At 36.5% G+C, this 14,639-nt stretch overlaps 2 protein-coding genes across 3 annotated transcripts in view; one reads left to right on the forward strand and one right to left on the reverse strand.

Annotated features, from left to right (window-relative positions):
• LOC131776353 (collagen alpha-5(IV) chain) overlaps nucleotides 1–8,220 on the reverse strand; it is a 37,753-nt gene extending 29,533 nt beyond the window's left edge. For both annotated transcript variants that reach the window (XM_066167941.1, XM_066167940.1), the window contains exons 1-10: nucleotides 8,063–8,220; nucleotides 7,885–7,939; nucleotides 6,287–6,337; nucleotides 5,325–5,369; nucleotides 3,173–3,217; nucleotides 2,409–2,453; nucleotides 1,832–1,876; nucleotides 1,618–1,680; nucleotides 934–1,014; nucleotides 491–535 (exon numbers count right to left, since the gene is read on the reverse strand). In XM_066167941.1, coding sequence (XP_066024038.1) covers nucleotides 491–535; nucleotides 934–1,014; nucleotides 1,618–1,680; nucleotides 1,832–1,876; nucleotides 2,409–2,453; nucleotides 3,173–3,217; nucleotides 5,325–5,369; nucleotides 6,287–6,337; nucleotides 7,885–7,939; nucleotides 8,063–8,073 — 486 coding nt within the window. In that variant the 5' untranslated portion in view covers nucleotides 8,074–8,220. The remainder of the gene's footprint in view (nucleotides 1–490; nucleotides 536–933; nucleotides 1,015–1,617; nucleotides 1,681–1,831; nucleotides 1,877–2,408; nucleotides 2,454–3,172; nucleotides 3,218–5,324; nucleotides 5,370–6,286; nucleotides 6,338–7,884; nucleotides 7,940–8,062) is intronic.
• A 2,006-nt stretch (nucleotides 8,221–10,226) lies between these two features.
• LOC131776321 (collagen alpha-5(IV) chain) overlaps nucleotides 10,227–14,639 on the forward strand; it is a 37,976-nt gene continuing 33,563 nt past the window's right edge. The window contains exons 1-3 of the mRNA XM_059092484.2: nucleotides 10,227–10,418; nucleotides 10,540–10,618; nucleotides 14,348–14,401. Coding sequence (XP_058948467.2) covers nucleotides 10,414–10,418; nucleotides 10,540–10,618; nucleotides 14,348–14,401 — 138 coding nt within the window. The 5' untranslated portion in view covers nucleotides 10,227–10,413. The remainder of the gene's footprint in view (nucleotides 10,419–10,539; nucleotides 10,619–14,347; nucleotides 14,402–14,639) is intronic.

The raw sequence follows: 14,639 nt of genomic DNA on the forward strand, positions 1-14,639 counted from the left end.
CTTGTATCTCTGCTACTTAGAAAGTGAGGGAGGAGGGGGAGGGGGTAAGGGAGATATTTATCATTCTCCTGTACTGATTCCCTTGTAGTTGAAGTGTGAAAAGTTATAAATAAAGATGCAATAAAAACAGGTCTTCCCTGTATCTCTGCTATTTGGAAAGTGAGGGAGGAGAGGGGGAGTGCTTATGTGATGGGGGTACTTGTTTGATATTCTGGCTCAGGGGTTGGGCATTATGCAGGGGAGGAGGCTCATTAACTTCAATAACAACAATTATTGTATTTCTATGTGCCAAATTTTGGACAAAATGGTCAAATATAGGAATCTTTCAAATTCAGTGTTTAATGTTTGACATGAATTCAGGCTATGGGGGGAATATACCCCACAGACCCTCTTCTCTCTTCTCCAGGACCTTCTGTTGAAGGCAAAGTACACTGATTTGTGTCTAAGTTGGACCATTTGAGTGGCATCATTTATACAGCTAATGCATTACCGGCTTTCCTTTTGTTGCAATAATTGGCCCATCATAGGGGTCACCCTAAAAATAATTTCAAAAAACGATATTAAATTAATAATTTCTAATGCTTGATTACTGATTTAAAAATTATAAACTGACAAATTAACTTTGCAAAGTTTGAGATATTGTTAACACAACTGATAGCACTGCCACTATGAACACAACTGATAGCACCACCACTATGGGGATTTTTTTTCATCATGGACAATGAGAGTAAGTTGGCACATGCAAACCTTTCATTCCCAACATTTGATTATAGATTTCCTTAAAACTCTTTACCATAAGTTTCTCATCATTTTAGCTCTAAGAAATTGATGTTAAACCAAACAATGTATTTTGGTTGCCTCAAACTTTATTGATATTGAAAGTAGAAATTCCTATTTGGTCTTTCCTGCAACAGAAAAGGTCAAGGGTCATACCACAGGGCCTTTAGGTCCTTGCTCTCCAGGATCTCCTGCTACCCCTATTGTACCATCTGTTCCTGTGCGGCCAGGTTCTCCCTAACAAGAAAGCATTTGAGCAGTTAGCATGTGGAAAATGTTTGGACATATTTCATCATTGAATGATTGTGATAAAAAAAAATTTGCATAATTAGGTCTTCTGTATTACAGGTTTTATTTCCTTATGAATCCCACCTTGTTTTGTTCATCAAGTCATTCAAGTTCTAGGTCTATGAGAACTAAGGCAAGCTACTCTGACTTTCAATTTCAAGTGAGCCAATGAGCCTCTAAACACACAACCAATGTTTGATCTATGCTAAACTCAATGTTAATCCTACTGCACATTCTGGCTTCCCTGACCTGTACCATAAAAAAACTTTTTCATAGTAATCACACTTTTCTTTTTTTTTTTTCCAAAGCCTAGCTAATATATATTTTCTGATTTGCAGAGATCTTGTAATCCAGGTTTTAAATTGTGAATGACTACTTATCAATGTTGGATGTTGAATAAAGTTACTTGTAAATGGTTTGTAGTTAGCAAAAACAAAAAACAAATACTTTTAGCCTCTCAAACCAATTAGTTGACAGAAGTATTGTACATGTATAGCAATGTTTATTCAAACCATTTTGTTTTTATTATTCAAGTTGTATGCTGAGTGTTACCTTATCACCATCACATCCGCAGAGTCCCATGAAACCTTTTGGTCCAGCAATTCCTGGGACTCCCTAGAATTTAAATGGATCAAAACGATGTTTAATTCTGTCAGAAGCAGTGTATACCACACATGTTAAACATTTAAACATGAAAACCATACACATACAGAATGAAGAAAAGTGCTCTTTGAATGCAAAAGCTAATTGAAATACCAGTACTTACAGGTATACCATTGATGCCAGGAAATCCAGGCACTCCAATCATTCCCTGCAATAAAAAATTACATATACATTTTAGCACGCAAAGAATTCAAGACAAGGTATTAATTTGAGGGAATGAAAAATTGTATTAAGAAATGTTAGCAACATTTCAGGTACAAACATTGGAGGAAACAGTCAGTCTGTGAAATGAGTACACTGAGAAAGGGTTTTGTTTAAAATTAACCTCATTTCCCTTCTATCTTAATCAACCCTTTCACTCCAAAAATTAAGATATTTTCCACAATGTCTGCCATTCATTTCTTACAATTTTAGCCCAGAGATCAAACTAAATCCTAAAAAATAAAATATTTTATCTTTCTTTTCTTTTTCACACTGACTCCTCTAAGAATGACTATATAATTTTCTTCTTAATTGTACATCATTGTTCATTTTGATAGAATTTCCTTTACTAAAATCATTGCTCCTTTCTTCATCTTTAACCAGCAGAAATAACGGCTAGTTACATTGATAAAACTTTGCATCTCAAATTATGCTATTTTCAGAGTTGACTAAGAATATATCCTTTGCTTTTATTTTACCTGATCTCCTTGTGTTCCTGTAGGGCCCTGTACTCCAGCCTCCCCCTTAAACAGAAATTAAAAAATCATAAACAATATTAATATGCATTCAAGGTCTAGTGAAACCTACTCTAACAGACATTCCTTTCTGGACATTTCCCATGAAGAGACAAAAACCTATTCCCATCAAACAAATGAAGACTGAAAGAAACTTTATCACTCCTGGTGTGTCTAATCACAAAGAGAAGAGGCCAGAGGATTTCTCTGAGAAGAAAGAACATGACAACTGAGTGCCACACCCAGTGTTTTTATCAAATGTTCCAAAATGCTTGCCAATTATTGTAGGTGTGTCATACCTGATAAAGAGAAGGGGCTCATCAAGAAAGAGGGGAGCAACAAATAGGCCATGCTCTCCTTTCTTAGTTTTTATAAGTAAACCTTTTTGTCTTTCACATAGCATTGTTCAATCAGAGGTTAATATCATATCAATCTCATCAATCAAACTGCCATTCAAAGTCAGATTACCTGAATATGCTCTCTAAATGCCTATGGTAACAGGTTGTTCTCTCAAATGAAATAACAAGGGACACCAAATGTAAAAAATTATCCTGTATTGTGCCTTGCTGCAAAACCATGAATGGGTTATAGGGGAAACAGATGCTTGCAATTTCACCCCCAATTTCTCCATTGCCTCAGGCTGGTAATTTCTAGGTCCACCCCTAGAGCTCATGTAAGCAGCTCACATTGGATTTTTTACCAAAATGAAACAAATCTGGAAACATCACCTTGTAGCCTTTGGGGCCTTGTAATCCATCTTTTCCAGCAGGACCCTAAAGGACAAAGACAAACATGAAATCTTAGAAACATAACAACCTTAAATTAAGGGGTCCAGTCAGTTCATCTCTTGTTTTTGTTTTCATATGGAAAACCATTCATAATTGTTATAACAACAAACAAATGGCAAAGTGACTGAAATTTTATCAGCAGTAGTAATGTAAAGAGGAAATTTTTAAGATTAATTCAAAGTAAAGGACAGGAAATCCCTGAGAAGAAAACAATAAAAAGGGTGGAATTCATGATATTATCATGTATCACTATAACTGGGTAACATTCCTAAAGGCGGCTGCGTGGCCAAGTGGTTAGGGTGTTGGCTCTTTAATTAGACTAGTGGTCTGGGTTCAAGCCCTTCATCCTTCTATTAAATGGATTTATTCTTGGTTGCTGCATGATCAACTCCTTGACTGCGCTATGTCTATAGCATGGTCTGTCTCCTGAAAGTTGGGATTTTTGAACACTATGTTTATTTGTTCATTCACCTAGTCATTCATTTATAAAGTCACTCATGCATACTGGCCCTAAAAAGCCCCCATTGGGGTGGTGATAAATGAAGTATACATACACACATACACAACATACATACATATAATTACATAGGTCATTTTAATTATCTATTATTAGTCCATACATTTTTCTCTCTCCTCAATTTAATTTCCTGCCGCATGCCTTAATCAATATAAAATGTGAACTGTATGACTGTGAATGCCTGGGGCACTTTAGGAAGGGTAAACAGTGCAAATTTTAAAATTACCAGTCACAACAGAGATCAGGGCAGACAAAAAAATAACAAACTATCCTACAGCTGATTAGCACCATAATTCACGTCATCTCTATAACATTTCAGAGATACTTTCCCTGATGTGTGGTTTTCTAAGTTTGACACTCAAGAACTTTACTGCAGTCACAAATTAACAAAGAAAAAAAACTTTCAAGTGTTATTGTCATACAAATTTATCAGTTTGCCATATATATATATATTTGACAGAAAATATTTCTAGCTTGAAACTGGACCTTGCAACCAGTGTTACTATATTTGCAATAAGTTTTAAGTGGTCTGAGATGAAGGACTTAAGGGAAGCACGTTCACCTAAGGTGAAAGTTCAAGTATTTAATTGCTGAAAAATGTCCAACTTCCTACATGCACGATATTTTAGATGGTGCTTCCATTCATTCATTTTCATTTGCTTCTGATTCTTTTTCATTCAAATTCAATGATTATAATCAAATCTCAAAATTGACCCTAATTTACACTGACTAAATACAGTTGAGTGACCTTATATCTGTCTCAAGGTAATAGGCAAACATTCAAGAGGAAAAATTTTCCCAATGTTTCCTAAAGAATCTCAGTTTGTTCATTACCTGCACGAAGGGTCACCATTAGCTGTATGAATTGGACATTAATAAATGAGCAAAAAGCTTTGAAAGATTTCAGAAGAGTTACAACACATTTGTTTCAGATATCATTCTGAATGAGAATTAATTAAGCCACCATAAGTTTTAAACCCTTAAATGAGCGAAAGCATCTGTAACACTGATCAAATGTTTAACAATGTCCAATGTTGTTCAATTCTGTATACTGTCTTAAACCAACATGTGTTTCTGTTATCATTATCCAATGCAAAACACATTATTCAATACATGCAGAGCTGTTGCTTAGTATTGGCAACTAACTGGGTGAAAAAGTGGCGATTGCTGGCCAGATTTTTGGCTAGCGATAACTGTGTAAAACATGACAGCAGAAGGGAGAAAGGGCCTTCTTTCAGACTCCGCCCTTAAGCTGCCTCACTTACAAATTTCAGATGGCAGTGTTACTTCCTAACTTCGACCCAGGACATGTCATTATTTGAAAATTTTCATGTAATTCCTTTTTGATTGGATTATTTCAATATTTCCTTTATAATATTACCATTATAACTTTATTTTATCTCATCATCAGTTATATTTCAACACCTGATTTATACTTTTGTCTGTGTCAGTGTTGTTTACTTGTTGCTAAACCTAGGAAACATCACTTGCTAATTCTGAGAGGTTCTAAATCTGATGAATAATATTCATTCACAACTCTTTCTCATGAAGAGAAGCTAAGATATTATTACACACCTCCTCTCCTGGTGGGCCATTGACACCAGTTTTTCCTGGTCTTCCCTGCAAGGGTAAAAATTACAATTTATAGCTCTCAAAGAAATCAAGGGAATTTCTGCATGAAACATTTTTACACACATTTGAAACCTTCCCTCAAACAAGAAAAAATGCAGTTTGGCATAACCCTTTCACTACGATCAAGGCATCAATATGAAATTATATATTAATCCCCAAAACTGATTTCCTCATTTCAACCATAGCAGTAAATATTCAATGCTAAATCAATCAATAACCCCAGACTGATTTTGTTCTTTCTTCTCATTGCTACCTAGCAGGAAATATATCCATAATGTTGGGAGAAATTTCCTTTGAGTCAATGCATACTAGGAGCAGTTGAGGGTTACCTATAAAGATTTTGGTAAGGCTAAGAATCCAATTTATCCTTGACACAACAAAAGGATATTTTGGGGATATGATCCTTAAAGCTGGTATTCAAGGGACAAGGAGGAAGGAAAGTTCATTTGAATCAATATTCTGATTTCACTTTTCCTTGGACAAATGCCCACCACACATGCTGTAAACAAAGTAAGTTTCTACACTTACATTAAAAGTGGCATATTATGACACTTGAAAAATAATTTTTCATACTGACATCAATTTTGGGGAAAGATGTTTTTTCCTCTTGTCATGAGTGCAGAACAAATTCTGAGTACCTGTGAGGAATTGAACCTCAGACCATTAGATTCCACAGTATGATGCAAGGAATCCAAAGGTTTGAGGTTTGATTCCTCACAAGGAAGAATTTTTTTCTTTGTCCCACACTTTTGACAAGATGAAAAAACATCTTTTTCTATTTCTTTACTGGGCTAAAAAACTTACCACCTTCCTTATTCTGTTAACAGACTTCAATTTTGTTTTAAAAAAAAAACAAAAGTTATCATGAATCAAAGCTATTTTCCATAATAAGATGAGTTACCTACCCTTGAACCTTTGGGTCCCGCTTTACAATTGCATTCCTCATCATTTTGATCCTGAACGCAACCAAAAATAACATAATTAATTTATGTACCCACATTCTGAAGATCTGTGCCTATTTCTAAAAAGGAGTAATACACCTTCTTGCTATAACCTTGCTAAAGAAAAAAGCATAAAAAATTTTAAAAAGGATTGCAATGTGGCTGTTAGCTAAGAAATCATGAGTGTTCCCAAATACACTGTCAGTTTTCATGAAATATCCACACTTGGGCAAATCATCAAGTAACTAGATGCACATTCCTGACTCTGAAAAAAGCTTATTTTCTAGTGTGTACGAGTCAGGAAAATTCATTCCCTAAAAATTAAAAATAACTTTCAGAATTCTCAATATAGTTTTAAACAAACATCAAACATTCCCATATGGTTTATAGGTCAATTTCCACCCTAAGTAAGTGCAAATTTCTGATCGCTGGGAATTGCATCCATGCAAGACAGAGCATAAAAGTCAGATTATAAAACTTCTTCCAAGTTCAGAAGAGATGTTTTAATATAAATAAGTTCCAAAAATTCAAAGACTTTGAAAACAAGATAATTAAACAAATTACTTTGAATTTCTAGACAAATGCCGAATACTCTCAAAAGGTTCACATGAGGTTTTCTGTAGAAATTTGATCAACATTTGAGTAAAAGTGTCGAGAACACAGAAATATTCATGCATTCTTACATTTGGAATAGTCATTACCTTCACTTGAATGGTTTGTTTTGTGTATTTTACAGTTTGGTTTATTTCTAATTGCCATATTATCATAAGTGTCTTCCACCCTACAAAAATTTTAATCTCGATAAAAATTAAAAAAAGTAATACTCAATTTCAAAGGCATTTTTTGTTCCATTTTTTTTTTTACATGACAACTTGATGGCAGTTGGGTTCAAACATATCTTTCACAGGACTGGAATTGAGGACCTTTCAGAAATCCATGCCAGTTAGTCACATACACTACTTATTTTGATTTTTCCAAGCATTTACAGAAATACAAACATTTTGAAGCATAATTTTGTTCGTCCTTTTGACATTTAGTCGATGAAACCTGGCAAACCTACTGAAAATTAATGATTATTATTAATGCCCTTAGGGCATTTGATTGCATGCCGGTCAATTGAACAATTCTTAGTAAATTGTGTCAAGCGCGAAGTAATAAAATCTTAGACCTAACTTCAGGGCATCCACCAATATAACAAAAAAAATGTGGAGAGCAAATTTATTTTTAAACCCAAAGCTTGTTGATTCAACGAAACCATTACTACATTACTACGAGGTGTTTAAAAATATTCAGAAGAAAATGCCTTTCCCGATGTATAAACATCATTTTATTGCACACTTGAAGGATCTTAACCTTGTTGGACGATAAAGTGAAAGAGAAAGACATGTGGTTGAAGTATTCACGGACTGAATGTTACCACGCGCGTTAACTCGCGAGTGAGTGGAAGGTTGGCGTGAGGCGCTCGCTTAGTTTTTCCCCATAGATTTCGCTACAACATAGGCAATTCAGCAATCGTTGTCGCCAAAAAACTAAATTAAGACTATTAGATCAATAAACCTCACCTGTGAATTCGCTATTCTGCAAACAAGGAAAATCAGGGCGAAGAGAGAGGCCGCCCTGTTGAAGAGAAACAAGAGAAAATACAAATGAGTCAATCCGTTCGTAAAAACCAGGGTAAAAGCGACGCGCAACCGTGCACTGAAAATTTAACAAAATCGAGCCAAGTTTTAGCAAACCTACCTCAACCCCATAATGAAAAAATATCAAATAATCCCTAACAAGAGGTTTATGGCATGCAGAACTGAAGCTAGTCCGCGGATCGTTGACACGCTTCGTGGAAAGCACAGTACAAGGGTTTGTTATCCGAGCCTGGACGGCCGTGTCACTTCAAAGGAAGTGGGAAAAGCGATTGTGATGCATTCCGATTCCCCAAGGAGGCGAGGCTGACAGTTGACAGGCACTCGTGTAAACCTCACATTTTAGGGATTGTCAGCAAAGGCGGAGTGCGATGAAGAGGAAGTATCAAGTTTAAGATTGTGTCTGTCCCACCTCAATAACACGCATAACTGAGCACGCCTTGGCGCCGAAAGAATCCCCTTTTCGCGGCAAAATTGAGGATCGGCATGTTTATTAAATAAACCGATCGATATTTCCGGTGGGGAGCAGTCTTTAAACCGCCTGAGCCCCACCAATCGATCCCCAACTGTTTTGCGGTTATATTTATTTAGCGTGCGCATAAAAGAGCTTATTCATTAAAGAAACTCTTGTTGTCAGACACTTTAGAGGGTGGGGACAAAATCGCCGAAATCGCATCAACCGAAAAAATTAAAAAGAAGAGGACTTGAGGTCTTTTGCTACTCATATGTCAAAAATTAAAAGTTATCTTGCCCTTGGATCTTATCTCGTTCTGTCATCTTGCAACAGTATTCCAAATCACCTTTAGAGATATACCAGTTTAAACCAACAGGGGTTCATGTTTTGACATTTTACCCGTCAAAAGAGGTGCTGCAACAGATACAAGTGCGGTTTGTAGAGCTGCTTGAGTTTTTGAGAGTTCTTGGCGAACTGACTCCCTTCCTTCATTCTGTGATAAGTGTATGGTGCTTCTTAGTTTTGGTTGGTAATTTTTGCTGACAAAATGTAACGTAAGTCTTCTTTTTTAATAAAGACCACACACAGGAACGGATTCGTGATTCGAATAAACATATGGGTATCAACACTTTTAGTTTTGAAGTGAAACCCCTAGAAGTGATTACTCCAGTTTAAGAAGAGATGGGCAATAAAGAAAAAAAACAGTTTTCAAACTGGGACTTTCATTACAGTGAGTTCAACCTTAACAAATACCCAAAGATGTTTTTATTTTCTCATCAGATTAGCAGATTTTCCACAAAGAACAATATTTTAAGATCATAAAAAAAAAATGTGGAATTATCATTCACGCTTTGAGAAACCAAGTTCTGTCGTTTTCTGTGCGTCCGACTACATAATTCACGATTATTCGCGTGCTGAAAGTCAAGCGTGATTAATACGAAAAAGACTATACTAAGCAAACATCACGTCACTTGAAGAAAACTCTCTTGGGCTCTATAGCCCAACATGAGAGTATGCCATTTATATGACACTTCGTTCCGTTCAACCTCAACTTCCCATCAGGAGGCATGCGTCCGTAACCTACGTTCTTGTTAGGTCGTGGCGGACGCAAATTAGGTCAAGCTGTCTGGCATAAGAGAATTATCCGTAATCTTAATCAGCCCTTAGATCAAAAAGCTGCAGAATAAATTATGAAAGTTTCAAAGTTAATATCATTTATTTGACGCACAAGCACGGGGTGTTTATCTTGTCTAGGAGCAACTCGAAGATCACCAGTCAGGCATGACAGCTATTTGCGGTTAAAATACTTGGAGTGCTTTTTTCCGGTTGTCGAATATTTTCTGACGAAAAGCAAATCGTATTTGACGCATTTTGATCAGAATCGTGAGCAGACCTTCCAACCTAAAGGAACTTCCGTGCGACTGAAGAGTACACACCTTAAGTCTAAATCCAAAAATTTCGCGGTTTACTGAAAACATGCAATCTTCTCTCCTCTACGTGCTTTGGTGACCGTCCAATTTATGTTTAATCTCTAGCAAGCTCTTCCCACCTTGAGAATGAAAGCTAGCAGAAAATCACTACAACTAAAAAATTTCCACTGTCTACTAAACGTGATCTTAAGTCCCTAACGACGCGCCAGCAGAAATTCTCGAGAAATTTCCGCACAATTATTAGATTAATTTCACGCAACCTACCAGTTGAGAGATCTGGACAGTTGAACCTTTGTTCAATCCGAGTGGACGCGAACCCACCCAATCGCAGAACTTTGACACTCGGGAATTCCACGATCTGTCAATAAACCGTGAAACATTATCACCCGTGACCAAACGTGAAACAAAAGCCGCTTTCTCAATCTCGGAATTTTGGTCTGCTGTCCATTGAGTTACCGATCAGCAAACGACACTTCCAAACTCTCCTTACACTACAAGCGTCGTTAACTTAGTATGTCCAGATAAGAGCACAACGAACGTAGTAACTGCTTCTGGATATATCGATTAGCCATGCGGTACGTGTTGGCCGCGATCTTGTTTTTACATTTGTGTGTTTTATACTCGCCATGGAAGATCCCAATCGAACACGCGCGTGTAGTGATCTCCAGTATTTAACCATCGTTTGTCATCTTGCAGGTTTTTAGTCCAATTTGCCGCTGTTTTTGTTGTAATTTGTGGATTCTATTTGGTGAATCCTCCTCTCGCGGATGCTGCGGTATGTTTGTTCAATTTTACTGTTATTCCTTAGCTTTAAGCCACTCCATCGAATTTTCCACCTCTTCACTAACACTGATCTTGTAGATAATTTAAAACCGTATGTGCTCGGATTCGCATGCCGCTCTCGTAACTCATAGCGTATAATATTTTTTCAGTTAGGCAGTAAAAAATAAACCTAACAAGGCGTATCTCTATGTACATCTAGCATCCTCTAAAACTATTTGGTCCATTATAAAGGTCCGTTTCGCTTATAATCAGTGTTCAAGTAAACATACTGCTCGAAAATTGGGGAATTCGACTCTGACCTCGCGTTTATTCTGCAAAGACTTAACTAGCTATGTTGCCATTTTGTTTGTAAGACCTCGGGCAGCTATGTAGTCTTAATTGTTTTTCCTACAATATTATTATTATTGATTGCACTGGGCCCCGCGGACAACGGGCAGTCGGCCCAAGATTGAACTTCTTAAATTTTCCTCCCAAAATCTTCCTGATTGAGGAGAGTTATCACTAAAAGGACACTTCAACAATTTCAAGCAAATTATAAAGCAAACCTTGATTGCCCTAATTTCGATTGCAAGTATAGTCTCTTTTTGGTATGTTTCATTAAAAGAAAATTATGCTTACAAGCATGAAGATTGCCATTTGCCTCAACTAATTTATTCGGAAAATAACATCCAGAAAGTTTTTTTTTTTTAATCTACGACGGACATGAGTTTAGAGATAGAGCACGTTTGAGGGACAATTTTTCCATACCGCGAACAGTGTTTGATTGGGTGCGATTTTCACGGAGGATTTCCTAATTGAAGTGACAACGCGCACGCTACTTCGAGAGGGTGCGTGAATCTCTCGCGCGCGCTTTAGGTCGCACAAGTGCGTAAGTGGCTAAGCCGACGAAAGACGGGTGACAGACCTGTCAAGTACGTTGCCAGTATAACCACTCGGCAACAGTTTTGGGAAAAATCCCTTTAATAACACGCTGATAAGACGAAAGCTCTCTTAAGCCTGTCGTAAACAATACAATAGACTAGGTTGAAACAGAAAATTCTCCGTTATGTTGACACCATATGTTTACCAGATAAGTCTCGCTCGGGAAAAATCATCAAAACAGAGACTTTGTTTTGTAATTAGAACTCCACAAATCGGTATTCCAAAAGATCATTAAATCTTCCCGGGAACTGCCCTAAAGTCAAGATCGAGATCAATGATTTAATATACGAATTATAGGATCAACGGTAGGGATCGTCAGTTTTTTTTCCCGGCTAATCACGAAATTTTGGCAAGATTTAGTTGCTATTTTTTATACGACAAGCCGATGAAGGGACGAAAAATTAAACATTCAGACTCACTGAGACCATCTGTGCAATCTATTTTCATATCAAATCGTCAGGTAGCCTTCGATCCTTCTCCCAAATCTATTTCCGGTCATTCAAGCCGAAGAAAAAGTTTCGACCAAGAAAGATTGCGTTTGTGAACTCATAGCAAAAGAAAAGCAGCAGTAACTTATTGTTACGTGACGAACAAGAATTATCGGAAAAGATCGTGAAAGCAATGAATGTCTTTACAAATTTTTTCCTTGGCTCTCGTGACTTCCTAAATAACCCAGTGAAATCGGACTAGTGGTAACCTTCCTTCTTAATTAAATCTTGAACAAAAGTGCGTGAAATCGGGCTTCCGCTGCATTAAAAGGATAGAAAACTCAGAGGCGTGTTAAAATTGATATTCACTTTCTTCTTGGTCATGCAACTGAGATCGCTGATATCATTTCATGAAGACTGTTCGATTGATAGCTTTTACTCGGCATAGCATACATACATACGTTTGTTATGTCTTGGGCCAGGGAGTCAAACCACAAATATATAGGCGAGGCTTTCGCTGCCCTGTATATGAAAGGAATTTTCACTTCCTATGCTGTGAGGGATTACAATTTTTTAAGCACTGTAGCAGATTTGGATGCACACCAAAGACTTATACTTAAGAGTTAAGCAAAGATTTAAGTCCGTTCTTAAGTTGGATGTTGTTTGTTCCAGCTAATTTTAAAATGAATTATACAGTGCTCGATAACAACAAATACAAATGTTTACATTTAAAAGCCATTTTATTAAACAAACAAATGATCATCTTTGCTAAAAGCCCACTCGAAATGTTGGGAATTTTTTATTTTCCTTGAGCATATCATAGGTAATAGAAAGTTCCAATTCTTTGGAACTCTGTTGAGGGTACCTCTCCTAACGAAGGTGTTCAACCATACAACGAATGGCAGCCTTCTTGAATTCCTTAATCTGTACTGGCACTTTAAAAGGAACGAGGAGAATAAACTCTTAACTTTCCTTATCAAGGCAAGGAGTGGTGGTAATAGATTAATAGCTTCGACATTCGAAAAAAAGAGGGAATATTAGAATTAATGAATTCCACCATGGCCCACCCAGATTAAGACGAGAATAGTAATTAGTGTGAAAGCTGTTAAGAGGCTTTTCCAAATTTACTTGTACCGAAAAGAAATATCATGTAGTCTGTGGCCTTAAAAAAAACTGCCAATTAGCAGGGAAAAAAAAAATTATACTGCAGCTTACCTTCAACATACAGCCTTGCTGTGATATAAGCATTGTAATTATGCTTTCTAGAATTTAAACAGCCACAGAACGTACAAGAGTTTCGCCTCTCCTATTGATGACTACTATACTGAGGTTTCTGAAAACACAAGGGAAGATAATTTTGAAATTTCCGCTAATTTGCCCAGTGTAATATGAAAAAAATGTCAACTGCTGAAAATTGGGATGTGAACTCTTCAACTATAATGAATGGTTGCTTATTGGATCACTAATAAAAACTTAGATTACTTGATGAAGTGTACCTGCTATAACACCCTTAAGAAATCCCAATGCTCACGAATGAGGCTGAAGTGTATTGATAATGTTGATGATGATACACCCAGTTACATGTACTAAATCTTAGCCAGCTCTTAGTTGTCGTGCTACAGGGCATCAAAAATAACCATATTCCTTTGTATTCCTATAAAATTTATGACAAGAGAGCAACTTAAGCATAATGACTGCTTGCCCAATAAGTTGTACAGTGATCTGAATGCAAGATGAAAGCTTTTCTCATCATTCATGCCGATATTAATTTCATAAAAACTAAGGAATAATGAAAACATGATGTTTTAAAACAAGAGACTTGAAAATTAAACTAATTTCTCGAAGAAAAAACTGCAGGGCATCAAACCATCAACACAAAGACTACTCAAATATTTTCAGAAATAGTCTGATTTATCTATAATATCATATGAGGCACTTTTTTTGAATTAATATGCTCATAATTCTTGGGTGATCAGGGTTGTAGCTAAGAAATTAAACTCCGAGCAAAATTTCAAGTGAAGCAGTCAAAAGATGACATTCATTGACAAATGGATGGAAGTGCATAACTTCAGAAATATCCTTTGTGTTTAACAAACAAAGCAATCACCAGCCACAAAATCCAACTGGTGGTTGCCTGTTTTTCATCCAGCAAATTTTGCTTGCAGCCAGTGCCAAGCAGCAACCCTGAATGATTCCACATGTTAATTTCCACACAGTTATAGTAATAAAGATAATTTAATGAAAGTTATCAATTCCGTTGATAATACTAAACTACCCTGTTATACTCTCCCACTGATGCAGCAGGACAGTTTCTTTAAAGACATCCCCTTTAATCATATGTTAACATTATTACTTGATTTTTGCTTCAACAGTGCCAAGGATGCCAATCATGTGTTCCTAAATGTATTGGAGAAAAAGGTGGAAGGGTAAGTTCATTATCAGTTTGATGCTTTTCTCAGAAAACATAATAACTCAATTTAATTATTTCATATTATTAATTAACTTGATTAAGAATTGGCAACATTTATTTGGCAGTACAAGTGATTGAACATTAAGTGGTTTACTGGTATATCACGGAATCCAAAAATCTATCCCTGAAGCCCTAAAGAAGCCACTATTTCAAAAAAACTATAAAAATCTAATATTGAGTATATTCATAGACCC

The sequence above is a fragment of the Pocillopora verrucosa genome, chromosome 6 (assembly GCF_036669915.1).
Source record: "Pocillopora verrucosa isolate sample1 chromosome 6, ASM3666991v2, whole genome shotgun sequence".
NCBI classification, from domain to species: domain Eukaryota; kingdom Metazoa; phylum Cnidaria; class Anthozoa; order Scleractinia; family Pocilloporidae; genus Pocillopora; species Pocillopora verrucosa.